The sequence below is a fragment of the Acipenser ruthenus genome, chromosome 36 (assembly GCF_902713425.1).
Source record: "Acipenser ruthenus chromosome 36, fAciRut3.2 maternal haplotype, whole genome shotgun sequence".
NCBI lineage: Eukaryota > Metazoa > Chordata > Actinopteri > Acipenseriformes > Acipenseridae > Acipenser > Acipenser ruthenus.
In genome coordinates this window covers 4,262,193-4,290,035 of record NC_081224.1, presented here as the reverse complement: position 1 = coordinate 4,290,035, position 27,843 = coordinate 4,262,193, and the positions used below count along the sequence as shown (strand labels likewise).

The following is a 27,843-nucleotide window of genomic DNA, read 5'->3' as shown; positions in this document are numbered from 1 at the left end:
GTGTTTGATGTCGGGTTCTGAGTTGTGCTGGTCTCTCTGTGCTGTGTCTGGAGCCTGTGTTTGATGTTGGGTTCTGAATTGTGCTGGTCTCTTTGTTCTCTGGTAGGGCTCTTACTCTGTCCCTGTGGCTTCTATACAGTGCTGGCACATCCACTGCGAAGACTGCTGGCTCAGATCACTCGTGAGTACATTACCATAATAACAATGACTGTAATAATATACTGTATAATATCTATCTATCTGTATGTATAGATAAGTGATACAGCCATCTGAAATTCTTTGTAATAGACCCCTCTCTCCTATCTCTCTCAATTCATATGCAGTGTTGTTATTATTATTTTTTATTATTAGTTTACTTAGCAGGCGCCTTTATCCAAGGCGACTTACAGAGACTAGGGTGTGTGAACTATGCATCAACTGCAGAGTCACTTACAACTACGTCTCACCCGAAAGACAGAGCACAAGGAGGTTAAGTGACTTGCTCAGGGTCACACAATGAGTCAGTGGCTGAGGTGGGATTTGAACCGGGGACCTCCTGGTTCCAAGCCCTTTTCTTTAACCACTGGACCACACAGCCTCTGAATTGTTACCATTCATTACAGATTCTGTGTAGTGGAGGTCTGTCCTGAAGTACTGAACCCCACCTATTCCCCTCTGTATTCTTGTGTCTACAGAGTGCAAGACCCCTTTCCTTGTGTTCGCTAATTCTCTGTTTTAACTGTCGTGATGTTTTTTTCTATGTAAGCAAGTCCACATGGCATTTTGTCATGTAGATTACATTACATGTTGTACAAGTGATAAAACCCTTCACTTCAAACTTTTTTCCTGTGGAAGGGTGACATTAGTTTCTTGTGCTGCACTACATTGAGCACAACAATAACATTAGCTATTTATGTTAGATAAAGGTGTAAGAACATGTATATGTCTTTGTGGCAAAGCGCCCCGCCCCTGTGTGCATTTGTGTTATGTGTTGTATGTTGCGTGTGTAAATGTTGGTGTATAGATTGGTACACGGGATATAAACGGGTCTGTGTTTCACGTGTATTTAAAAAGTGTAGATTTGTATTTAGGCACGAGGAGAGCACAAATCACTTCACGTGCTGGTTAAATGTAATATGTGAGCACGGGGTTGCACAGAATTAATTCACGTGCTGGGATTCAAGTGAATAATTAATTAGTAATTGAATCCCAGCACAACAGTATAAATAGGCACATTTTTAGTCAGTCAGGGTTGGGTGTTCGGAAGAGGAGAACGGGTGAGAGAGAGAGGAGTAAAAGTAAAGTGAAGAAAGATCGTAAATATAATAGTTGTTTGTACTCACCGTGTTTGTTTGTCTCCGTGCACCGTTTGTTAAGTGTTTAGTCCGTTTTGTTTATATGTTTCTTTTGGCTACCAGTGCCGTGTCCTGTTTTGTGCTGTTTACAACCCTTTTATTTGTTAAATAAACGCTGAGTGCAGCCATTGCACTCAGCTCATCATCACCACCGTCTCTGTCTGTGTATTCCTTTTCTGGTCTGACGCCACCCACTCTGGCCGTCTTTGTGACACGTGGTGTCATCGTGGGATAGCCGAGCCTCCAAGCGTCAGACCAGGAGGGGTTTTGTTTAAAAAAAAAAATATATATATATATATATATATATAATGGCAGAAGACGCCACAAAATGGCGGGACTGGTTCCTGGAGAATGCTGGGCTGGAGGCCCAGGCTCTGCCCATAGTCGTTCGGGCCCTGTGGATGATGGACAGTGAGAGATGGGAGGCCTATCAGCAGGAACACACCCCAAACACCTTGGAGGAAGGTGTGGAGTTTCTCCTCAGCTACCTGGAGGCAACGATAAACGGAACAGCAGCCCAGGTAGCAGGACCACCAGCAGAGGAGTACCTGCTGTCCCCATCTCCACCAGCAGAGGGTGAATGCCTGCTGGTTTTGCCTCCACAGCCCAAGCGGGAGGCAGAGACAGATAAAGAGGTGAAGGACAGGGAGGAGGAGTGCCGCCTAAGGGCCAGGCATCCACGGCGATGTAACAAGCCATCGCCGGGGTGCCTCCTCTGCGACCAGGATCACCTGTTCGCCCACTGTCCCTTCCGCAGTTATGGGGAGGAGCCTGAGCGTCCACAGCCCAAGCGGGAGGAGCCTGAGCGTCCACAGCCCAAGCGGGAGGAGCCTGAGCGTCCACAGCCCAAGCGGGAGGAGCCTGAGCGTCCACAGCCCAAGCGGGAGGAGCCTGAGCGTCCACAGCCCAAATGGGAGGAGCCTGAGCGTCCACAGCCCAAATGGGAGGAGCCTGAGCGTCCACAGCCCGAGCGGGAGGAGCCTGAGCGTCCTACGCCTGAGTGGGAGGAGCCTGAGCGTCCTACGCCTGAGTGGGAGGAGCCCGAACGTCCTACGCCTGAGTGGGAGGAGCCCGAACATCCTACGCCTGAGTGGGAGGAGCCCGAACGTCCTACACCTGAGTGGGAGGAGCCCGAACGTCCTACGCCTGAGTGGGGGGAGCCCGAACGTCCACAGCCCAAAAGGGAGGAGTCGGTGCGTCCACAGCCCAAAAGGGAGGAGTCGGTGCGTCCACAGCCCAAAAGGGAGGAGTCGGTGCGTCCACAGCCCAAAAAGAGGGAAGTCGGGGCTTCCACAGCCGTAGGACCCAAGCTGCCAGCAGAGGGAGAATGCCTGCTGGTCCCACCTCCACCAGCAGAGGGTGAATACCTGCTGGTGCCGTCCCAAGAGCCAGAAGGGGAGGAGTTACAGGCTCAACCCCCTGAAAATTTTTGGGGGGGAGAAGGGCAGGATGCTGGTGTCCCCCAGCAGCCTCTAGCTATGCTGCTGAAGGCAGCACGGCGCGCACATGCCCAGCCGCCACAGCAGAGGGAGCCAGCACCGCCAGGAGCAGAGGAGCTGGAGCTGCCTCTGCCTCCACCACCACCAGGAGCAGAGGAGCTGGAGCTGCCTCTGCCTCCACCACCGCCAGGAGCAGAGGAGCTGGAGCTGCCTCTGCCTCCACCACCGCCAGGAGCAGAGGAGCTGGAGCTGCCTCTGCCTCCACCACCGCCAGGAGCAGAGGAGCTGGAGCTGCCTCTGCCTCCGCCACCGCCCGGAGCAGAGGAGCAGGAGCTGCCTCTGCTGCCCGTACCTCCGCAGGGAGTACGGTGGCCGGAGCCCCAGAAAGGGGAGCTGCCGGCCACGAAGAAGGGGGAGGAGGTTTGGAGACCACTTTCCCCAGCAGCAGTTTCGCTGCAGGAGGTCTTGTGGCCGGAGCCCCACAGGAGGGAGCTGCCGGCTACGAAGAAGGGGGAGGTCGGGGGACCACCTGCCCCCGCAGCTTTTTCGCTGCAGGACGGGACCAACAGGCTGTCAGCCGTGCCACTACCGGCAGGGGTGCTGACAGCATGGCCAGCCATGGGCCCACTGAAGCCTCCCTTCCCAGCCCGAGACTTTGTCCTGGACTGCTGGATTTTTAAGGGGGGAGGTGGCCGTTGAGGCCATGTGTGCTGCGCACAAGGGGGGGTATATGTGGCAAAGCGCCCCGCCCCTGTGTGCATTTGTGTTATGTGTTGTATGTTGCGTGTGTAAATGTTGGTGTATAGATTGGTACACGGGATATAAACGGGTCTGTGTTTCACGTGTATTTAAAAAGTGTAGATTTGTATTTAGGCACGAGGAGAGCACAAATCACTTCACGTGCTGGTTAAATGTAATATGTGAGCACGGGGTTGCACAGAATTAATTCACGTGCTGGGATTCAAGTGAATAATTAATTAGTAATTGAATCCCAGCACAACAGTATAAATAGGCACATTTTTAGTCAGTCAGGGTTGGGTGTTCGGAAGAGGAGAACGGGTGAGAGAGAGAGGAGTAAAAGTAAAGTGAAGAAAGATCGTAAATATAATAGTTGTTTGTACTCACCGTGTTTGTTTGTCTCCGTGCACCGTTTGTTAAGTGTTTAGTCCGTTTTGTTTATATGTTTCTTTTGGCTACCAGTGCCGTGTCCTGTTTTGTGCTGTTTACAACCCTTTTATTTGTTAAATAAACGCTGAGTGCAGCCATTGCACTCAGCTCATCATCACCACCGTCTCTGTCTGTGTATTCCTTTTCTGGTCTGACGCCACCCACTCTGGCCGTCTTTGTGACAGTCTTTTATTTTAGAAAAAAGCAAGTGAACTAACATCTCGTAAATGTGTGCCTCTCAACACAAAACAAGGTGGTTTAGAGAGGGCTGAACCCAAACGCTGGTCACTAGATATGCCAATGTTTTAAAATTGTTTAAAATAAGAATACAACAATCTCTCTTGATGCCTTTATTACTATGTGAATAATGTTTTCATTCGAAGTTTGTGAAGAAGGGTCTGTTCTTGTATGAAGTGTTCTCAATGAGTTCCATAATTACCTGGCAGAAAGTGGTTGTGATTGCAACTCTTATTCAACGCCTCTCTCCCTCTCCCTCTCTAATCCTCCAGGGTTTGAAGAAGCTATGCCCGCAGTGCAGCACCATCACCTCTCCAGCTGACCTGCGCAGGGTCTACCTGTGACCTGCCCTGAGGCGTCCCTGACTGGGGATTCCAAGGTTTCAATGGAGCAGCGCTGCGAGGCGCCGGCGTGCTGAATCGGAACAGCACAGAGAAAATTAAACGAAACTTTAAACACCAGATATATGTATTACAATAAAAACAATAGAAAACTCTTGTTTTTACTATTCTGATTTTTACAATTCATTTTGTGCTTGTTTGTTTGTTTTTTAATAAAATAAAATGTAAAATACGGCTCCAGGTTTTCATTACATTTCCACTTTCAATGTACACACCTGAAGAGGCTTCAGAGGTCCTGAAAGCTGGTGCTTACATCTCATAATGAATGTGATAAACAGCATCACATCTGCTTCACTTAGCTGCAACTAGCAACATGGCTGATTCAGTAGCATGCTATACCTTTACCCAGGGACCTGGAGTTAAAATCCAGCTAAAGTGACTTGGAGGGATGGAGGGAGGTGGTCTTTGCTGTTGGAGGGATGGAGGGAGGTGGTCTTTGCTGATGGAGGGAGGTGGTCTTTGCTGATGGAGGAAGGTGGTCTTTGCTGATGGAGGGATAGCGGGAGGTGGTCTTTGCTGTTGGAGGGGTGGGGAGGTGATCTTTGCTGATGGAGGGATGGCGGGAGGTGGTCTTTGCTGTTGGAGGGCTGGAGGGAGGTGATCTTTGCTGTTGGAGGGAGGGAGGTGATCTTTGCTGTTGGAGGGCTGGAGGGAGGTGATCTTTGCTGTTGGAGGGCTGGAGGGAGGTGATCTTTGCTGTTGGAGGGAGGTGGTCTTTGCTTGTGGAGGGAGGTGGGCTTTGCTGTTGGAGTGGTGAAGGGAGGTGACCTTTGCTGATGGAGGAATGGCAGGAGGTGGTCTTTGCTGGTGGAGGGATGGAGGGAGGGATGGAGGGAGGTGATCTTTGCTGTTGGAGGGGTAGAGGGAGGTGGTCTTTGCTTGTGTCCTTGGATGTTACCTTGTCCAGGTAGTTCCAGTCACACTTCACGTGTGGTGTTACTCTGGTACAGTTGGTTCCATATGTGTGCTCAGTTGGGCCTGACGTCCTTCACATGTGTCTTTCCCATAGCCTGTCTCAAGGCTAGTGAACTAGCCCACTGTACCAACCTGGTCTTTAGGAGAGACTGCTTGACATTGCCTATAAGGTTTATTCTGTGAAAATTGAAGTGATAAAGAAACAACCAACCTGAATTTTAACCCAGTCAGTTCAGGGTGACAGGCATGCAAGGTTAGCAAACTAGACCACTGCTCTGCCTCGGCTCTACAGGAGTGTTCATTACCTGTAAGGTTCATTCTTTCAAACTGAAAGCATACATCTTCTTTTTATGGGAATTGAACCCAGTCAGTCAAGAAAAACAGGTATACAAGGCTAGTGAACTAGACCAGGGGTTTTCAACCTTTTTTTAAAATTGTGCCCCTTCTGTCAGGAGGTTTTAGCTAAAGTACCCTTTACAATTTTCACTCACTGAATGGTACCACAGTTGCAATAAAAGGTAGAATAATCTGGTTAACACATTTCTTTTTTCTCCTGTTTAATATAGAATTTTACACAACAGTCTGGGACTGACAAATTGCTGAGATAGAAAACCAAGCAGCAGGCTTCATTCTTAAAACGTGGATGCAAATAATTAAAAGGTAGTATTTAGGAATCTTTCGCTTTCTATTGGGAAAAGTCATTACAAATAATACAAAATAGGCTGCACTGTAAATGTTTATCACGTTACTATTTCCCACCTCAGCATAATTGTGTGGCATTTAAAATGTTTACAGTATCAAAAACATTAACCTCAATATAAAACTATAATTAATTACTAACTAAAAATGATCCAAAGGGACTCTGTATAACTTTGTTGCTTTGCACTTTCTGACTTTTGTGTTTTCCTTTGTTTTCTATTGCAAGTAAGAAATGTATTTAACACCGAACACATATTCAACCAGCCGCTACTGCTGTTAATAAAATGCAGCTGCGGTAATAAACAAAAAACTTCAAAGTACGAGTATTGTGATGACTCTTTATGTTTACCAGATCATTTACAGTTCTAAAAAACGCAGAAACACTGTGTGTCACTGATAGGACAAACTGAAAACAGCAGCACAGAGCGCTCTCCAGGCACAAGCGCCAGACGCCTGCTTCACCTGTATATCAGAGTGGAAATCCACACAATCGAAATCACACATGCGTACAGGTGGAAAATGTGGATTTGAAAGATTCTGTGTGTTTTTTTTCATTAGCGGTTAACTTTGAGCTGCTAAACAAAGCTTAAATAAGTATACATTGTGGTTTAGAGAATATATAATACCATCAAATACATTCAAGATCATTATTTTCTCTTACTTTCATTTTTATTTGTGCATTTCTGAGTCGTCCTGCGTACCCCCTATGACCCTTAGAAGACCTGGTTGAAAACCCCTGAACTGACCACTGCTCCATCTTAGTCAATTCTTTGAAACTGAAGGAAACAAAACCATACCCAGCCAGGTGTTGAACCCAGTCAGTTAAGGGTGACCGCTATGCAAAGCAAAAGAACTAGACCTCTGGTTAATACTAGTAGCACAAGCAGGATTTTAAACAGTCGACCTCCAAAGTTACTTTGAAACTGTAGAAATAAAGAAATACACTGAATATAATTAACCCCCAAATCTGGATTTTAATTCCAGGGCTCCACATGAATGTGTCTGCATGGACAGAGAAGCAGACCACTGCTCAGCCTCAGTTCCTTGCTAAGGCACTGTTTAACATTGCCTACAAAGTTAATGCTTTGAAGCTGAAGAAATAAATATACCGAATGTAATTCTTAACAACCAGACCCAGGTTTCAACCCATTGCTCTACATGAATTTAAGCAAACCAATTATTTAAATCATATCTGCTGTATGTTAAACAAGATCCTTTGCAGCACATTAACACTGCAAGGTGCTGTACAGTGCATAAGCACATGATAAACTCCAAATACAGCTTGTTCCAAGAATAAATGATGAAGGCTGCACCACACAGCCCCCCCCCCCCCCCCCCCGTGGCTGCTAAGTGTAATAGTGTCTATAAGGCGATCGCTCCTGTGGGTGAGCAGTGAGGCTCCAGTGTAGGAATGTCATTGCCAGGGTCGTGTGTCGACAGCTGACTGAGAGCCTCCAGGACAAGTGACATTATGATCTTCGACTAGTTATTGGATTCAATCACTCCTCTCACTGCTGGCATGCAACGCCACAGCTGTGCAATATGAAGAAACAAAAAGGGCAGCTTGAGCTAGTCTTATGTACAATGTTAGAGTGCTAGACTGTCACAAGGAGCCAGGTGGTGCATGGGGCTAATTCAGTAGCTTTGTGTGCCTCTACCCCTGGAAGTCTGTGTTCAAACCCAGCTCACAGTCACAGTACAAGTGAACTGTGAAACCAGATCCACAACACAGTGGCACAGCACGACTGGTGTTCTCTGATTTAAGAGATTTAAATGTAAATAAACACGGTGTTGTGGTTCGATCCATGTGCAAGTGTGTTTTCACAGCACTTTGACATTGAGTAACTGGATTTTATTTTAAATGCATTTCACATTAAACCTGACAATCACCACCACCCCATTGTAAATTGAATGAATTCAGGTAGTAGTGGGCATTTGACAGTGGTATTAAGCAGCTCTCTGGGTAGTTCAACTGGTAGAGCATGGGACTCTGCTTTCCAAGTTCCATGTTGGGTTCTTTGATTTTGCTTCATTTTCAAAGACTTTGTCCTTTTTGACAGACTCAGTTTCACTAATCACAAAAAGGTGTAGCTCTCATCACAATTGATGAGGTGCGTAATAAAGAAAGAAACTGATACATTCACAAAAAAAAATGTTGACCGCACTCTCTCAGACAAAGTCCAGACACTGATTTAATCATTTCAACTTTACAAAACAAGACAATCAGTGTGTTTACATGAACATAAGGATTCTGATATTTTTTGGAATACAGTATATAGTTTTCCATCTGATATCAAAAGTCACGTAAACGCATTTGAAAAAATTTGAAAGTGAGTTTTTGGAAAACACCACCTAAAATATTCCAATAGTACTCCAAAAACTAATACAATGTATGTCATGTGAACATGCTTTTCAGAAAACGTATTCTGACAGTGTACTGCACATGTGCAAACTTTGACACCATTCCTGCGCACGTGATTATTAAAAAAGCTATGTCCATATTTCCAGCCAGAAAAAACAAACAGCAGCGCTAATGATTAAACTCTTTGGACCCACAGAGATCAGACTTAACCAGAACAATGGGAGCTGGGAGAGCGGCAGTTTTGTTTCGTCACATTGTCATTTACAGCACATGTTTATGAACCCCTTGCTAGATTGACACTCGCGTCCCATGCTGGGGTCACATGACCAACAATTCAGTACAGTCGTCGCCGCTTAGAACGGGCGCGTTTTGTGAGAACGTGATTCGTCCACAGCAAGCGATGGACGGTATAAACTCCAACAAAATAACCTGCCATTCAAAATGACCCCCAATCACAAGTCCAGTAAACAAAACAAACACGTGTGTATGCGGTTACAAATCTTTATTAAGACACACATTACACTAATAAAAAAAAAACTATGAATGTAATAAAAAATAATGCAAGAGCAGAAATGTACAGTACAGGTAGGCTACAGTACTGCAAATTGTTTCCAGCGAAGAACTCTGCACCTGGACAGTCTGTTTTTGCAAGTATGGACAGCAAACTTTGTCAGCGTTTTCTAAAAAATCCCAATTCGTCTTTATATCTGGATGCTGCTCCATAGCACGCTGCAGTGTTAAAAGCACAGCACGCACGCTTACATCAACAGTGTCTGCTTCAGGCAGAGCATCAGGGTCGCAAAGGTGACAGAGCTGAGAATTCTTCTGCTGACATCCTCTCTGGTTGTCAGTTTCAATTTCGGTTGTGTTTTTGTAAGCACTCTCCTCCTCAACACAGAAAACCCAGCTTTTTTGAAGCAATGTTACATTGCTAGGAAGCTTGTTTATTCATTGTGTATGTTGAAAATGAACCTGTTCTTTGAAAATGAAGTAAGACCAGCTGGGTCGGAAACCAGTCCTCCAAGGAGGAACAGCACAGTAGGATATTAAATTAGCCCACTGTGCCACCTGGGTTCTTGTGACAGTCTATCATATCAACCTCTTTATATTATTATTACCCTCAAGACTGGTGAATTAGACCACTGTGCCACCTTGCGTGAAAGTGAGTCTGTCAAAAATGACAACGTTTGAAATCGAAGCAAAAACAAAAGGAACCCAACATAGAAAGCACGCTCTTTAACTGAGCTAACCAGAGAGCCACTTAATACCACTGTCAATACCCTAACCCTTAATGTCACTGCCAAATGCCCACCACTGTGGGAGTTCATTCTTTTCACAATGTGAAGGCGGTGATTGCCAGTTTGTGAAAGGTGCAATAGAATTGCGTTTAAAATATCATCGAGCTAAACTCAATGTCAAAGTGCTGGGAAAAACACTTACACACAACACAAGACTTGAACCACAACACCAATGTTCTTCCTGCTCTTCCACACTACCAACACCCATACTTACGACAGGGACTGGATTTGAACTCCGGTCTTTAAGGAGAGCAGGCAGAAAAGGCTATTTTATTAGCCCACTGCACCACGGGAAAGCTTTGTTTCACACAGACTTTTAGGTAAATAACCAATTATTTGAAAATAATGAAAGACTTGAGCTGGCTTTGAACCCAGTCCTCAAAGATGAATTGATAGCAGGCTGCTGCTCTAGCCCACTGCACCACCTCACTTCCTTGGAGAAACCAGGTCTACCTGGGCCCTCCGGTACTTGAAATAATATCAGAGTTTGAGCCCACAGTGCTGAGTTCAGGTTTAGTCAAAGAACTTGCTTGACTTCTGGGTTAAACCATCGTTCGTAGCAATATGAATTCTCATCCATAACTATTTGACACTCAATAACGCTGAATTTAGAAATACTAAAAGAAACCTAATACATGCAATAATGGTTCGACTCGAAAAAAAGATACTGACAAAGAAATGCACACCCGAAGACATTGACAAAGACTTGTAAAAATGTTTGTTATTGAATGTATTAAGTTTCTATTTGTATTTCTAGAAATAATTCTCACCTTGATATGTTATTAAAACCATGTTATTAAAAAACAAGGTTATTTTAGTATTACTAAATGAGTGAAAGACTGGGAACCAGCATGGTGTACTGGTTTGTTGTGCAGTACAGTATTAGAAAAAAGGAGACTGCAAAAGTATAGGGTTAATGACAGCTTGTATTAGTTCAATATTAAATATACAGGGGTTTGGAATCGTGCAGTGCTCTATACAAAAAACAAACAGAAAAACAACAACATACTATTCCAGAGGTGAAAGGATTAATAAATGGAAAAATAGCTACAGAATGTTATCTTAAAATCTGTTATATTCTTCACTGTTAAAATAAAACACATTAGGATTTATGATGGTGTGCGTTTGTTACAGTGCTTATATATAAAGGGAGCTGTCTAGTACAGTATTCAAAATTAAACAAAGTTACAATCCCAGAGGTTAGTGGACGAAATAAACTACAAACACAGACAGATATGACGGCATGGGCAGACTAATACTACTGCAGCTCCAGCAGTACTGCCCTAGGTAATTGAAGGTAGTTAGCGTTGCTCTGTTTTAGTGAAGTTCCAGATTCGTGCTGTCTCCTCCAGGGGGCGCCGCTCACAGGCTGCGCAGGGCCTCCAGGCAGTAAGAAGACTTCAGGAAGCGAGGGAAGGAGTCCTTCTCCATCAGGGTGTAGATCCTCTGCTGGGCCGCGCTAAAGGAGGCGGGTGTGGGCTCTGACACGCACACAGTCACGGCTTCACGTGTCTCTGAGTCGAGGTTCACCTGGATAACACACACACGCACGCACACACACACACAACATCCACACACACACATGCATCATCCATACACACACGCAACACACACACATACATGCAACATCCACACACATGCAACATCCATGCACATACACACATACATGCAACATCCATACACACACATATACATGCAACACACATGCACAGGCACACACAAACAAGATAGGTGTAAGTTAGGGTCTTTCCTCTGAACATTTTCATTGAGGTGATAGTTAATGTATTGGGAGGAGTGAGAGGGGACCAGTGTTATTAATGTATTGGGAGGAGTGAGAGGGGGCCAGTGTTATTAATGTATTGGGAGGAGTGAGAGGGGACCAGTGTTATTAATGTATTGGGAGGAGTGAGAGGGGGCCAGTGTTATTAATGTATTGGGAGGAGTGAGAGGGGGCCAGTGTTATTAATGTATTGGGAGGAGTGAGAGGGGACCAGTGTTATTAATGTATTGGGAGGAGTGAGAGGGGGCCAGTGTTATTAATGTATTGGGAGGAGTGAGAGGGGGCCAGTGTTATTAATGTATTGGGAGGAGTGAGAGGGGGCCAGTGTTATTAATGTATTGGGAGGAGTGAGAGGGGGCCAGTGTTATTAATGTATTGGGAGGAGTGAGAGGGAGCCAGTGTTATTAATGTATTGGGAGGAGTGAGAGGGGGCCAGTGTTATTAATGTATTGGGAGGAGTGAGAGGGGGCCAGTGTTATTAATGTATTGGGAGGAGTGAGAGGGGGCCAGTGTTTTAACCCTCTCATTATGGTCATATTCCACTGGCTACCTGTCTCTGCTAGCATTGAATTCAAAACCCTGGTTCTTACTTGCCGCTCTGTTCATCACACTGCCCCCTCTTACCTCCAATCCCTCGTGTCCCCTACATCCCCTCTCACCCTCTCCGCTCCTGCTCTACAGGCTGACCGGTCATCTCCATCCTCCCATGCCCGCTCCTTCTCTTCCCTAGCCCCTCTGTGGTGGAACCAGCTACCGGAGAAATTCCGGACTGCCCCGCCTCTCACCGCCTTCCGTTGCCTCCTCCTGTTCAGACTGCACTTGTAGATCTCTTGCTCTACCCATCCTATTATGCACTGGACTTGCCTGACCTGTACATCACGTTACTGCATTCTCAGCTAATCCACTATCCTTGCACTACTGCACTACTGTATGTCATTGTAGATACAACTTGTTGTAATCCTGGTTCATATTGTTTAGAAGTATTATTTGCACATACTGTAAACTACACTGTATTTAAATATTGAGCTAGCATTGTAACCCTCTACTGCCCTGTAAAACCTGTAGTCGCCTTGGATGAAGGTGTCTGCCAAATAAATAAATATTAATAACAGTAAGAAGAATAATAATGTTTAGGGTCATATTGACCCGGTGCAATTTTAAACACATTGAAACAGCCTTGAATTGATTAAATATTTTTTCTTTGCATAGCTTTTACTGTTTTAAATTAAATATTAGAAAACTTTCATAAACCACTAATTATACCTGGTACAATAATTTCCAATAACATTTCTTGATAAATGTCCCAATAAATGTGGATACACACAAAAACAGGACATTAAGGGGTGATGTAAGTATAGGGGCAGTACAAATAATTGTGGATGCAAAATTCAAATTGCATTGCGGCAAGGCAATTATTTTGCACGACACCCTATGCAAGATTAAGAGCAATGCAAATTACTCAACACGCACAAATAATGAGCCGCAATTATGATAATGAGGCTCTCAATGAGTGCATCGGTCTATTTAGCGACTGCACTTGCAGAGTTAGGAGAACAGAGAGCAGTAGTCGCTGTATGACATTTGTTGTACATACCAAAAAACAAATATGTCAGAGGAAGGGCAGCAAAGTCCACTAGGCGCACAGGAAAGTTTTCTGAGAAAGAGGATGAGTCCTTACGGCTGAGGCCACTCAGCATGAAACAGAGTTGTTTGTAAATGCCTCAGCCAACATCGGTTATACTAGTATCCTTAGGAAATGATATGTATTGGCCTGCCCTTATTAGCATGACATCCAGAAATGTGCCTAGCACTCTGGAAAAGGTGGATTGGGCGATCCCTCCAGACATTCCAACTGTGGTCTGAAAGGAACCAGAGGCTAAGTAGTGTAGAGAACACAGCACTTTCACATGTGCAGGGATAGCAGTCCCTAGATTGACGCTGGGGTCTAGCTCATCCCCTCAATTCAGCTATTAGGTCCAGTGGAGTGAGACGGTAACGCTTTAGCATCGCATCCTCCGGCATCCCAAACAAAGTGACCCTGGGATTGAATATGCAGGGTCTTCTTCGTCTTGCCCTTCTCCTCCGAACGTGTTCCTGCCTCTCCTCAATAAGAGCCAAGTGTCACCGCATCAGGAAGTGTACCACAGCAGCCATCCTGAAGCCAATGACAGGTCTCTGCAGGTGTGTGCTTTTATACAGGTCCTAGTTACTCGCTTCTACAATGGTTTTCACCTTGTATAAGAGGTGTAAAGTTTTTGTAGGGTCAGCAATTGCCTAAATGCAAGGCAAAATCCTTCTCACATTATAACACTATGTAACACAATTTTTGTTCCTGGGTAGTAAGTGTTATTTCCTAATTGCTTATGCCTCAAAAGTATAGAAAATGGCTATTATTCCCCACAAACTTTGCTTTTGTGACCAGGACAGTGATATTTTGAAATTTACCTATTTCCAATGAGAAAATGGGCAAATTTGTGTCTTTTCGTTCACATAAAGTCAGAAAAAAACAACATATGAATCCAAATTAACATGTATTTATACTAAAGTAATACAAAAATGACTACAAAAGATTTAGAAGCGAGTAGTTTTTCGAGATTTACGATTATACTGTAAATCACTTTCACGAATCAGCCCCCAAATGTAGTCTCCCAACATGTTTTCTGTACTGTCCTTGGTAGCGACGTTCAAAGTCCAGTATATCCTGGTGGAAGCACTTGCCTTGCTCCTCCGAGTACGCTCCCATGTTCTTCTTGAATTTATCAAGATGAGCATCAAGGATATGGACTTTGAGGGACATCCTACAGCCCATTGTGCCATAGTTCTTCACCAGAGTCTCAACCAGCTCCACATAGTTTTCGGCCTTGTGATTGCCCAGGAAACCTCGAACCACTGCGACAAAGCTGTTCCAAGCCGCTTTCTCCTTACTAGTGAGCTTCTTGGGGAATTCATTGCACTCCAGGATCTTCTTTATCTGTGGTCCGACGAAGACACTGGCTTTGACCTTTGCCTCTGACAGCTTAGGGAAGAACTCTTGAAGGTACTTGAAGGCTGCCGTCTCCTTATCTAGAGCTCTGACAAATTGTTTCATAAGGCCCAATTTGATGTGCAGTGGTGGCATCAGCACCTTCCGGGGGTCCACCAGTGGCTCCCACTTGACCTTGTTCCTCCCCACAGAGAACTCGGTCCGCTGTGGCCAGTCCCGCCTGTGGTAGTGCGCCTTGGTGTCCCTGCTGTCCCAAAGGCAAAGATAGCAGGGAAACTTGGTAAAACCGCCTTGGAGACCCATCAGGAATGCCACTATTTTGAAGTCTCAAAATGCGTCTGCCAGATGCCATCTCAGAAAAATGCAGATATGTATCCACTTAGGCAGCTGGAACTAAACTGAACTGGTGGGCTTAAGGCCCCTGTATTTATACTACTATTTATATTACTGGAAAGTTCTAGAAAGTTCTAGAAGTTACTCCAAGTTTACTCAGCACTGAATCTATCCGGAATGTTCTGGAAAATAGGTAAATTTCAAAATATCACTGTCCTGGTCACAAAAGCAAAGTTTGTGGGGAATAATAGCCATTTTCTATACTTTTGAGGCATAAGCAATTAAGAAATAACACTACCCAGGAACCAAAATAAAAAAACAAATTTGTTACACAGTGTAATGTTTGCGCCTGCTTAGTATCCAGATCCCGTCCAATTCCACCTGCAGGTTTTATAGGTGTCTTTACATAATTATTGGCTAAAGATCTGGAACACCTGTTAATCTTGACTAATTAAGCCAATAATTGGTGCCATTAAGTAACTGAGAACTCAGTTGAAATGAAAAACAGCAGACCCAGTAGCTCTCCAGGACCGGGGTTGTAGAAGATGACCAGAGGCCAGCAGACAGTCATGTGCTGACAGGTGTAGGTTGCTGTCAGTTTATCCACGTTGTCAACCCCTTTGGAGGAATTGTAGTCAATATCACCTCTGGCTGCTTGTCATCCCTGGTACACACTGGGGTATCCTTGTGCATCGTGTTCATCACAATAACATTCTTTCTTTTTTTTGGACTGTATGCTCTTTGAACTTCTGCACTTTCTGTAAAATCTCATTTTGATGAGTGCACAATTCAGTTCTTTATTTTTGCAATCTCATTTGGAAGCTCAGTCTTGTTTTTTCCCACTTTTTCAAGCGTGGTCAACTTTCTTTTCAGTACAATACAATACAATTTGCTCTTATATAGCGCTCTTCATGTGAAGCATCCCAGGGGTCTTTACAACAGGACCCAAAAACAAATGGCTAACAACCCAGTCTAACAGTAAGCATGTGAAAACAAATACGTCTTTAAACCTGACTGAAAAGATTACATTGTAGCTGCACATCTGATATCACTTGGAATAGAGTTCCAGAGACGAGGTACGCAACAACTAAAAGCTCTTCCTCCTCCTGATTTTAAGTGTCTGCGAGGAAGGACCAAAAGATGAGCACTTGCTGACCATAGAGTGCGACTGGGAGTATAAGGTACAATGAGATCGTGCAGATACAAAGGCACAGATTCATGAAGGGCTTTATAAGTAAGAAGCAGGATCTTAAAATCAATCCTGAATTTAATAGGAAGCCAGTGCAGTGACTTGAGAACAGGAGTGATGTGCTGTGAGCAACGCGTGCTAGTAAGCACTCTAGCTGACGCATTCTGAACAAGTTGGAGCCGCTGTAATGTAGAGCCGCTGTAATGTAATGTAAATGTCTTTTGTGGATTCATTTTCAGATCATTAGCAGTCATCCATGCTTGGATCTCACCAAACACTGAGACAGAACAGCAGCTGCCATTCTGATTTTGTAGAAATGAACAGTATATTTGTGTGTTATCAGCGTAGTAGTGAAATCCAAGGTTATATTTAGCAATGATGGATGCAAGGGGGAGCATATATATGCTAAACAGCAAAGGGCCAAGCACAGAGCCTTGTGGAACTCCATACTTCACATCACCGGTTTCAGAAAATGAATGACCCAAAAAAACAAATTGGTGCCGGTGTGATATATAGGAGCAAAGCCACTCCAAGGCAATGCCTCCAATTCCAGTAAGATTATGCATTCTCTCCAATAAGATTCTGTGGTCTACAGTATCAAAATCGGCCGAAAGATCCAGTAAAACTAAAACAGATAATTGACCAGAATCAGCAGCCTGAAGGAGATCATTACAGACCCTTACTAACGCAGTCTCTGTGCGATGTCCTGAACAGAAACCAGACTGAAACTTCTCCAACATCTCATTCCTATAGAAATAATCAGCACCAAGTCTGTAGGATGGAAGAAGCTGTCACACATGACATCATGACCTTGGTTCTTGAGACATTTCCTACACTACTCGTGTCCCCTGATTTCTTGCAGGTGCTTCTCCAGGCAGTTTCTTTGTGTACACTTGCATATTCCATGCATAGCTGGATCTAGCATCGCAGGTTGCTCATATTTTTATGCCATACTTAGCGGGCTTGTTAGGCATATACTGCCTAAAGGGCAGCCTCCTCTGAAGAGGACAAGACATTCATCCACTGTAACTTTTGGTCCTGGGTTGTAAAGCAAAGGCAAAATGTCTTGCCATTTATCCCACACTTCCTGATAGCAGCCAATTTGTCTTTTTCATGTCGGTTGGCTCTGGTATCTCTATTATCAAAGCGAATGTTGCAGGGCAAAGCCTTACTGCTGTGAAAAGTGCGTGTGGGAATGTTAGGTTGGCAGTGATGGGGTTAAATCTGTCCCGGCCAACAATCACAGGTGTGGCCATTCCCCAATTAGGTAATTGAGTGCTAATTGGAGAATGGCCAGTTGTATATGAAGGATAAATCTTTTGTGTGGTGAAGGGAGTAAGCAGGGCTTCCCAACCCTGGTCCTGGGGACCCCATGTGTCTTCTGGTTTTCATTCCAGCTGAGCTCTCAATTACTTAACACTAGAACTACTGCGTTTATAGGCATACCTAGAACAACCGTGACCGGTCAATTTGAAAAATAACATAAATATTATAATGAAAGGACAAACAATTGAATAGAAGTCAGCTTAAAAACAAGAAAGTGAATGTCCTAGAGTGGCCCAGTCAAAGCCCAGACTTGAATCCGATTGAGAATCTGTGGCAAGACTTGAAGATTGCTGTCCACCAACGATCCCCATCCAACCTGACAGAGCTTGAACAATTTTGCCAAGAAGAATGGGCGAATATTGCACGATCCAGATGTGCAAACCTGGTAGAGACTTACCCCAAAAGACTCACAGCTGTAATTGCTGCCAAAGGTGGTTCTACCAAGTATTGACTCAGGGGGGTGAATACTTACCTAACCAAGACATTTCAGTTTTTTTTATTTTTCAATAACTGCTGTTTCACAAAATTCTCTTGCCTCTTCAAAGTGTTGAGTAGGTTGTGTAAATCAAAAAGAAAAAAAATCCCATTTAAATGCATCAAGATTTCAGGTTGTAACACAATAAACTGTGAAAACGTCCAAGGGGGTGAATGCTTACTATAGGCACTTGTGGCAATGTGCCCCGCCCCTGTGTGCATATTATGTGTTGTATGTTGCGTGCGTGTGTTAATGTTGGTGTATAGTCATTGGTACATGGGATATAAACGGGTCTGTGTTTCACGTGTATTTAAAAAGTGTAGATTTGTATTTAGGCACGAGGAGGGCACAAATCACTTCACGTGCTGGTTAAATGTAATATGTGAGCACGGGGTTGCACAGAATTAATTCACGTGCTGGGATTCAAGTGAATAATTAATTAGTAATTGAATCCAATAGTATATATAGACGCACATTTCTTGCAGTCGTGGTTGGGTGTTCGAGAGTGGAGAACGGGAGAGAGAAAGAAGGAGAAAGAAAAACGTAAACGTAAAGTGTTTGTTCTCACCGTGTTTGTTTGTCTCCGTGCACCGTTTGTTAAGTGTTAGTTCGTTTTGTTCGTCTATTTATTTTGGCCTCAAGTGCCGTGTCCTGTTTTTGTGTTCAAACCTTTTATTTTCTGTTCTGTTATTAAATGCTGAGCGAAAGCATTCGCTCAGCTTCACCAAACCACACATCTCTGTCTGTTTATTTCCTGCATCTGGTCTGACGCCACCCACTCCGGCCGTCTTTGTGACAGCACTGTATAATTAAGACTTGCATTTTTTATTTTTTTATTACTATGTTACAAGTGAGTCTGAATACTAAGTTTCATTCATTGTGTTGAGTTTGAAAAATAGTCGGACTGACAGTCACAAATAAAAGCTGTAAACTGGATTCATTCTCCTGCGTCTTTTTGAGAACTTGTACTGTTTAATAATTTATAGCACAAAACAGACCTCGAAACCACTCAGTGATTATACATACATATATATATATATATATATATATATATATATATATATATATATATATTTGACATGTTTTTTTTGTTTTTTTTTCCCCCAACATAAGGCGGTCAAATAAATTAAGTTTAATATAGCATTAGCTTGTACTTTAAAACATGTTATGCCTATTTAAGCAAATTAGAAAAACAAACAAAGTCAGGACAACAATTTGCACTGTTTTTTTTTTTTTTTTAAACCTTTAAATCTGTTAACCTGTTCTGCAGTCCTACAGTACCTACACCAATTTCAAACACCATTTCCATCACTTCACACCTATTTAAATCAATTATTAATACTGTTTTTTAAGCTTCTAAACACGTACTTACTATCATACTTATAATCAAGGGCCATTCAATGTATTTTATAAGGTATATTTGCAAAAAAATAACTGCACTCTTACCATAAACTTTCGACTATCTATATGGGGCTCAGATCGGCAGGAAGAATGGATGTCAAACCTGCCAAGCATTGTCTCCTCCAATGACATTGAAATGCAACTAAATCCTGTATTTTGGACCTTGGTGATTCCGCAACAGGACCGTCATATCCTTGTATACCTGTTTATCCGAAAACTGTCTGGTAAGCAAAACCATTCATTTTCATCAGAATATTAAAATATGTTTTCATATTTAGAGTACAGTAAAGCAGGAAGATGTGGTTTTCTGCTTTCCTTGCAGACACTTTTTGAGAAGTTAAAAAGACCCCGCTTTCACTGAAAATGGAGTGAAGGACTGGAAAAATCTAAAGAAAAAACTTCAGAAACATTCATAATCTGGCACCACAAACAGTGTTCTGAAATGTGGCATTTGTTCAAACAGTCGAAGGAAGTATGTTCTGACTGTAGCGTCACAAATTCTCACAAAACGGTGGTGTGTGAAAACAGACAGTATGCTACGAAAATTTTACAAGTTCTGTAAAATCAGATCGGCTGTTTGTATAATAACAACAATTCAAATAAATGCAGAAATTGTGACGAGGATGTTCCAGGCAAGGGAATGAGTGAAAAGGATTCAGAGTTTTTGTCGGCTGCCTCCTGCAATGGTATGGGGGGGCTCAGATCGGCGGTATGAACTGACATTAAACCAGCCAAGCACTGTCTCCTCCCATGACACTGAAATGCAACTGAATCCTGTATCTCAGTCTACAGTGCTGATTCTGATATCCCAGCTGCCCTAGCGGTTGGGGAGTAGGAAAACAAGAAATATTTTTGTTAGACCAGCTTGCGTGCTTGCGGGTAATAAAAAAAAAAAAAAAAAACAATCTTCTCTCACAAATATTTTTTGTGTTGGTCAGAACAATTGACCTTTCAAGACCATTCAATAAAATGGAGTGGTCCACAGTATCAAAAACAGCACTTAGATCTAGGAGAATTAAAATTGATGGAAAGTCTGAGTCGGAGCTTATCAACAGATGATTTGCTACTCGAACAAGGGCTATCTCAGTGCAGCATGAAATCGAGTGACATTTTTCATACGCTCTATTACGAGTATAATTGATTTGCAACAACTCTCTCTAGAACCATATTTAAAAATGGCAGATTTCCTTGTAATTAAGGACTTAAGGGGTCCACTTCTTTTTTTTGAACAGTGGCTTTACCACGGCTACCTTAAGTGCTTAGGGAACTGTACCAGAGGAAAGTGATCCATTTATAATTTAAAATGTGAGTATTTATAACACCAACTTTTTTTTTTAAATAGTTTTAGTAGGAATGGGATGAAGAGCGTATGTAGGGGGTCTCGTATGCAGGGCTAGCTCTGTCAGTTCTTGTAAGGTAATCAAGGAAAAAGCCTCCACAGTAGCCTTAACAGGTCTAATTGGTACAATTATAGTGGAATCCTCCTAATAGAAGGAGCCTGTGAATCAGGATCATCATTGTTATTGTCTTCCGTTTCTGACATTCCTCTTCCACCTCACTGCCTCTTGTCCAGCTCTTATTAATTATTTTTTTCTCCTCTCCGCGGTGAGTCTCCACACAGCACAGACATTCTGAGGGCGTGTGAGCGTCCTCCGATCTCACAAGCCTAAAGCCAGAATAGCTTTTACGCCGAGCAAACCAGAGCAGAGGTGGGCGGGCTACCGATCCCAGAGAACAGAGATCAGCCCTACTTTTGATCCACTCTGAATGTGCTCGGTGTCTGGTCAGTAGGGTTAGCTGTTGCCGGTTTCCCATCCCCCACCGGGGAGTGTCAGAGCCAATGTGACGCCCCCTTCGGAGTCCCCAGCAAAATTCGGCTTCTTTGCACAACCCGGACGCGAACTGGCGCCGTCCAAGCTGTGTGACTCGTTCTGCACTCCCAGCGGCAGCGCTTTAACTGGATGAGCCAGTCGGGGACCATAAAAGTCATAAAAGTTTGTGACCGCAACCTTGGAAAAGTAAACATTTCTAAGGGTTACAGTAGTTTACCATGGTTTGCTTTTTTATATGCTTTACCATACCTCACTATACTTAAATACTCCTGTACCGTACCTCTCTGTGCTTTACAGTGCTTACCTTTCCTTTGCCATCATGCTTTCACCATGCTTTATTACACTTTGCTCAGCTTTTATAACAGTAAAGATTAATCAGGGGCGAGGGTAGCGAAAGTAAAGGCTCTCTCTTTCTCACCTCCTGGGGAGCTTGCACTGCCACGAACTGGCTGTAGATGCGCTTGGCTTTGGGGACCAGCTTGCCGGGGGACTTGGTGCCGCGGTAATCCTGGCAGGCCAGCCAGAACTCAATATTCTCTTCACTGAACTCCGAGCGCAAGAACGAGCGGAATGCCTGCACCCCATCTGACAGAGGAGATGAGATAGTCAGAGAGAGGGGAGTGAGTGAGAGAGAGAGAGGAGATAGAGAGGGAGAGGAGGGGAGGGAGAGAGGGGGGAGGAGATGGAGAAAGAGATAGAGATAGAGAGAGGGAGAGGGGGTGAGAGAGGGAGAGGGGGAGAGAGGAAGAGAGAAAGGGAAGGAGAGGGAGAGGGGATGAGATGTGGTTATAGGGATGGAAATAAGACTCCTTTGCATAGCAGTTTCTCTCATGCCAGGTTTTAATATGAGCTTGATTAGCCACAGTGTAAACTTTTTTTTTTTCTCCACATTTTGGAACAGACAGACAAAGGTTCTCCTTGCTGAAGTTAGAGTACAGGAATGAGAGGGAGAGAGGAGAGCGATAGCTAAACAGAATAGCAGGCACATTTTAATGTAGCCTCTGGTAATTTTCGCTAATTTTCCCTTGATTAGCCCAGCTGTATTGTGAAAGTGTGATAAGTTTTTTTTTTGTAGCAATTGATTTAAACAATAAAAATGAGAGAGTGGATGGGCACAGTAGGAATAACATATGATAAACATATGATTAAATACAAAATAAAAAAACTGTTACGTACGTTTACTGCTCAGGAGTTTCTCAAAATCCTGCAGCAAGCCCTCTTCCCTGTAAAAGACGTAACGAAGGACATGAATTTAATTTGTGTTATTAGGTTCGTTCATAAGTAACTAAAAGTACTTTATTATTTATCAAAGGTTACAAATCACAGGTTTATTTGTTGCACACTGTTTACATCATTACAACAGACCACAATAACCAGAAAATCAGACAACCCCACCTCCCTCCCTCCAACTAGTTACGTGCTGTATCTGTTAGTCCAGAAACAGGCAAGAACTTTAAATAAATAAATAGAAACAGGGGCCGCGTGAATCTGGTACATTTAGAAATACTGTGCCAAAAGAAAAACAGTGCAGACATTGAGGAAGACCCTAAGCTTGTCATTGAAGAAGACCCTGAGCTTGTCATTGAGGAAGACCTTGAGCTTGTCATTGAATAAGACCCTGAGCTTGTCATTGAGGAAGACCCTGAGCTTGTCATTGAAGAAGACCCTGAGCTTGTCATTGAAGAAGACCCTGAGCTTGTCATTGAGGAAGACCCTGAGCTTGTCATTGAAGAAGACCCTGAGCTTGTCATTGAGGAAGACCCTGAGCTTGTCATTGAAGAAGACCCTGAGCTTGTCATTGAGGAAGACCCTGAGCTTGTCATTGAAGAAGACCCTGAGCTTGTCATTGAGGAAGACCCTGAGCTTGTCATTGCTGAGATTGCCGATTCCTTCCCTCTTGTCAAAGCAATAAGACTCACTTGTGGCGCGGAGCACGGTCCTGCTTGTCTGCCAGATGAGCCAGCTTCACCTTCATCTCCTTGGCTCTGTCAGGGGAACGAGACAACAGGAGGGTGTAAGCAACCAGCTGAAACTACAATAACACAAGGTTTACAATTTTAGAAAAGCAAACTATGAAGGTATAAAACAGAGACTAACAGAAGTAGATTGGAGTAAAATAGAGAAAACATCCACAGAAAAAGGATGGCTGTTTTTTAAAAATGTAGTACTAGAGGCGCAAAACAATTACATCCCAAAAGTAGACAAATCTAAATCTAAAACAAAATGGCTAAAATGGTTTAATAGATAAATTTAAAAAAAAATATTCAGCGGAAAAAGGCACTTTACAGAGCATTTAAAAGGGACCAAAAACAAAAGTACACAGAAAGACTACTCGGAACTGCAAACGCAATAACCAGGTAACTACAGACCAATAAGCCTGACTTCTATTATGTGTAAACTTATGGAAACTATAATAAGATCTAAAATGGAAAATTACCTATATGGTAACAATATCCTGGGAGACAGTCAGCATGGTTTTAGGAAAGGGAGATCGTGTCTAACTAACCTGCTTGATTTTTTGAGGATGCAACATTGAAAATGGATAACTGCAAAGCATACAACATTTAGATTTCCAGAAAGCTTTTGACAAAGTCCCGCATAAAAGATTAATTCTCAAACTGAACGCAGTAGGGATTCAAGGAAATGCATGCACATGGATTAGGGAGTGGTTAACATCTAGAAAACAGAAAGTACTGATTAGAGGAGAAACCTCAAAATGGAGCGAGGTAACCAGTGGTGTACCACAGGGATCAGTATTAGGTCCTCTGCTATTCCTAATCTACAATGATTTAGATTCTGGTATAGTAAGCAAACTTGTTAAATTTGCAGACGACACAAAAATAGGAGGAGTGGCAAACACTGTTGCAGCAGCAAAGGTCATTCAAAATGATCTAGACAGCATTCAGAACTGGGCAGACACATGGCAAATGAAATTTAATAGAGAAAAGTGTAAAGTATTGCATGCGGGCAATAAAAATGTGCATTATAAATATCATATGCGAGATACTGAAATTGAAGAAAGGAACTATGAAAAAGACCTAGAAGTTTATGTTGACTCAGAAATGTCTTCATCTAGACAATGTGGGGAAGCTATAAAGAAGGCCAACAAGATGTTCGGATATATTGTGAGAAGTTTTGAATTTAAATCAAGGGAAGTAATGTTAAAACTTTACAATGCATTAGTAAGACCTCACCTAGAATATTGTGTTCAGTTCTGGTCACCTCGTTACAAAAAGGATATTGCTGCTCTAGAAAGAGTGCAAAGAAGAGCAACCAGAATTATCCCGGGTTTAAAAGGCATGTCGTATGCAGACAGGCTAAAAGAATTGAATCTATTCAGTCTTGAACAAAGAAGACTACGCGGTGATCTGATTCAAACATTCAAAATCCTAAAAGGTATAGACAATGTCGACCCAGGTGACTTTTTAGACCTGAAAAAAGAAACAAGGACCGGTCACAAATGGAGATTAGATAAAGGGGCATTCAGAACAGAAAATAGGAGGCACTTTTTTTTTACACAGAAAATTGTGAGGGTCTGGAACCAACTACCCAGTAATGTTGTTGAAGCTGACACCCTGGGATCCTTCAAGAAGCTGCTTGATGAGATTCTGGGATCAATAAGCTACTAACAACCAAACGAGCAAGATGGGCTGAATGGCCTCCTCTCGTTTGTAAACTCTCTTATGTTCTTATGTTTGAGAGAGAGAGGTGTCGCCCTGTTTGAGAGATACACGTGTCACCCTGTTTGAGAGAGAGAGGTGTCACCCTGTTTGAGAGTGAGAGGTGAAAATGAAAATGAATATATCGGGGCTCCCGAGTGGCGCATCAAGTAAAGGCGCTCCACGTGGAGTGCAGGATGCGCTCTATAGTCTGGACGTCGCGAGTTCGAGTCCAGGCTATTCCTTTGCCGACCGAGGATGGGAGCTTCCAGGGGGCGGTGCTCAATTGGCCGAGCGCCGCCCAGGGGTAGGGAGGGTCAAAACCAAGACAGGTCACTACCGGTCAATCCCACCACGTTCTTAAAGCGATCAATTAATAAAACAGAATGATCAATAGTGTTGAACGCAGCACTTCAATCTAGTAACATAAGAACCGAAGGTGAGCCCATGACCGAGGATCACAGCACATCATTTACCACTCGAATAAGTGCTGTCTCACTGCTATGAGAAGACCTGAACCCAGACTGAAATTTCTCATAATGTTATGAACTCCCAGAAATGTGTTGCTCAGCCACTACTCTTTCTAAGACTTTAGATAGAAATGGCAGACTGGAAATAAGCCTTTAGTTGTTAAGAACATTGGGCTCCAATGTTTCTTGAGCAGAGGTTTTACTACAGCAGTGTTGAATGAGTTCAGATAAAAGAGAACGGTTAACAATATTCAAAACTGCAGGGGAATACTGGGGAATGCTTCTTTAAAACGTGAAGTGGGAATAGGATCAACACACGTATTGTGGTTTTCACCTTTTTAACTGTAGTAACCAGATCCAGTTCACAAAGGAAGGAAAAATGCTGTAAAGTTTGTAAAGTGTGTCTGGGTGCTGTATGACCAAGGGTAAGAGTATCATTATTTCTGTTAGATGACACATCTACATTTGGTACGCAGTTAGGCATCTGATTTCTAATGTCAGTGACTTTCTTGTTAAAGTGATTCATAATCATCACAGGATTGATGAACATTTGATAGAACAGACTCTGGATATGGATGTGTTAATTCTGCTATAGACAAAGAGAATACAATACAATACCGCACAACATAACACAATATAATACAATACAATACAATATAATGCAAGACAACACGAGAAGGGTGAGATTTAAACTGCAATACAGCCGCCTCTTGGCATTACAAAACAGCTTTGATTCTGTACAGTACATGTACAGTATGTCCCGAAATGTGTCCTTATAGAAGTACATGGAAGAGAAAAGCTTACAAAAATCAACCCCCTAAAAGATGAGAGTTGTAAAAGCAAAGTGTAGTGAAAGCATAGAGGGAGCATGGTAAAGCACGAGTAAGAATGGAGACTCACTGGTAACAAACGGGGGTAAAGCACAGAAAACACACAGATAAGCAAATGGAAAAAAACACTTGTCAACTGCAAGAATTACCATGCACATATATTGTGGCGTTGTCACAAGCTGTTATAACAATCTCACCTCTCCAAACAAGTGGATGGCAGTGCGGACAGTCCCTTGCACATTTTGACGGCGGTCTCGTATTCCCCAAAATGAACAGAAATAAAAGTGTTGTGTGTACTTTTTGTAGAGTAGTTTTAAAATGAAATGCCTTCGAACTGAATCCTGTTTGGTGCGCTCTACAGATACAAGTCAGTACTTGTATAGAAGCTGCAATATATATTCTGTATAACAGCCAAGAACAAACGCGAGTAGCCAATAAACTGGCGAGAAGCAGCAATTATGCAATGGCAGCTAATGGCATTGACCTTCAGAGTGCTGACAAGATGGGCAGGGTGAGATAACGAGGGAACACCATGGAGCAATCAGACACGGGCACTAGAAAGCCCTCGACCTCTCAACGCCTTGCCTGCCAGTCTTTCATTTGCGTTTGAGTTTTCCTATTATTATTAAGGTTTTTATTAAGTGATGGCGTCTATCAAGATCCTCTCAAAGCCTGGGCGTGGGCAGCAGGCTGCGGTTTTAAAAGACTTTTTTAAGGTTGTTGTTGAAATTATAGATTTTTTTTGTCACTGATAAAAAACAAACATTTTCTATCAGACCCAATCAGGCCTGTATTGTGTGCTAGGTTTGCATGTCAGGTGCGATTGAGAGACAGGTGCATTGCATGCTTGCTTGGATCAAACCTGGGCGTCTATTTTTATCATTGTTACACAAACTGCCTGGTCACTTTATTGGGACCTGCCTACCCGAGTGGATTTGGCATTGTCCCTGAATTACAGATGTGCAGATTAGGTTGGTCATGTGAAGTGACATGTGATCCCTGCAGCACTATACATTTGTAGGGAGTAGCACAATTGCAAACAGTCTACCAGAAATGGGAAAGTTCTGATAACAATCAAGACTGAACTGCTCCCTCCCTCCCTCACCCTCTAAGAGAAAGGATGTTCCCTCCAGTCCAGGGCAGGCTCGAGGCATGGAGACTGAACTGCTTCCTCCCTCCCTCACTCTGTAAGAGAAAGGGTGCTCCCTCTAGTCCAGTTAATAATGAGGGTACAGCCGATTCTTTGTAAAAAACAAAACAAAAAACATTGCCTTGTAATTCCTTTGAGACCTCCCCACACACACACACACACACCTTATGTAATCGAAGCTGATACCTACTCACATACTCAGAAGCTGCTCTGTGCTTCAGACCTGAGCCTGCATATCTAAACCAGTGCGCACACACACGGTCATCGTAACAGTACCTACGCAAAATATTTGTATAAAATAGTTTTGTCGGATTGCATTTAAATGCAATGCAAATCGTCTGCAAGAGTAAAAGTGTGGGGAGGACTGTGAGAAATCAAGGCAGTTCTATGACAGACAGACAGAAAGACAGACACGGTATTGTTATTGTGTTGTGTAATGTGTGTGTTTGTGCTCATTAATAAAGATTGCATGTTCACTGGAACCTTTCACACACAATCCCATAATGGTGTGTTACTGTGACAACGCTGGACTCTTCCCAGACCCCCTCAGAATTACCCCTCAC

The 27,843-nt window shown here is 43.3% G+C and overlaps 2 protein-coding genes across 9 annotated transcripts in view; one reads left to right on the top strand and one right to left on the bottom strand.

Annotated features, from left to right (window-relative positions):
• The window catches only part of LOC117402019 (E3 ubiquitin-protein ligase Rnf220-like), a 127,189-nt gene extending 122,025 nt beyond the window's left edge, over positions 1 to 5,164 (top strand). For 2 of the 3 annotated variants that reach the window (XM_059008343.1, XM_059008342.1), the window contains 2 exons: positions 107 to 181; positions 4,450 to 5,162. In XM_059008343.1, coding sequence (XP_058864326.1) covers positions 107 to 181; positions 4,450 to 4,521 — 147 coding nt within the window. In that variant the 3' untranslated portion in view covers positions 4,522 to 5,162. Of the gene's footprint in view, positions 1 to 106; positions 182 to 4,449 lie in introns of all 3 variants that reach the window. The other variant, XM_059008344.1, reaches the window with a different exon arrangement.
• Positions 5,165 to 10,760: 5,596 nt separating this feature from the next.
• The window catches only part of LOC117965542 (regulator of G-protein signaling 5-like), a 126,298-nt gene continuing 109,215 nt past the window's right edge, over positions 10,761 to 27,843 (bottom strand). For 5 of the 6 annotated variants that reach the window (XM_059008352.1, XM_059008351.1, XM_059008353.1 and 2 more), the window contains 4 exons: positions 23,091 to 23,156; positions 22,348 to 22,394; positions 21,590 to 21,756; positions 10,761 to 11,382 (listed from right to left, as the gene is read on the bottom strand). In XM_059008352.1, coding sequence (XP_058864335.1) covers positions 11,215 to 11,382; positions 21,590 to 21,756; positions 22,348 to 22,394; positions 23,091 to 23,146 — 438 coding nt within the window. In that variant the 5' untranslated portion in view covers positions 23,147 to 23,156 and the 3' untranslated portion in view covers positions 10,761 to 11,214. Of the gene's footprint in view, positions 11,383 to 21,589; positions 21,757 to 22,347; positions 22,395 to 23,090; positions 23,157 to 26,327; positions 26,540 to 27,843 lie in introns of those variants that run through there. The other variant, XM_059008349.1, reaches the window with a different exon arrangement.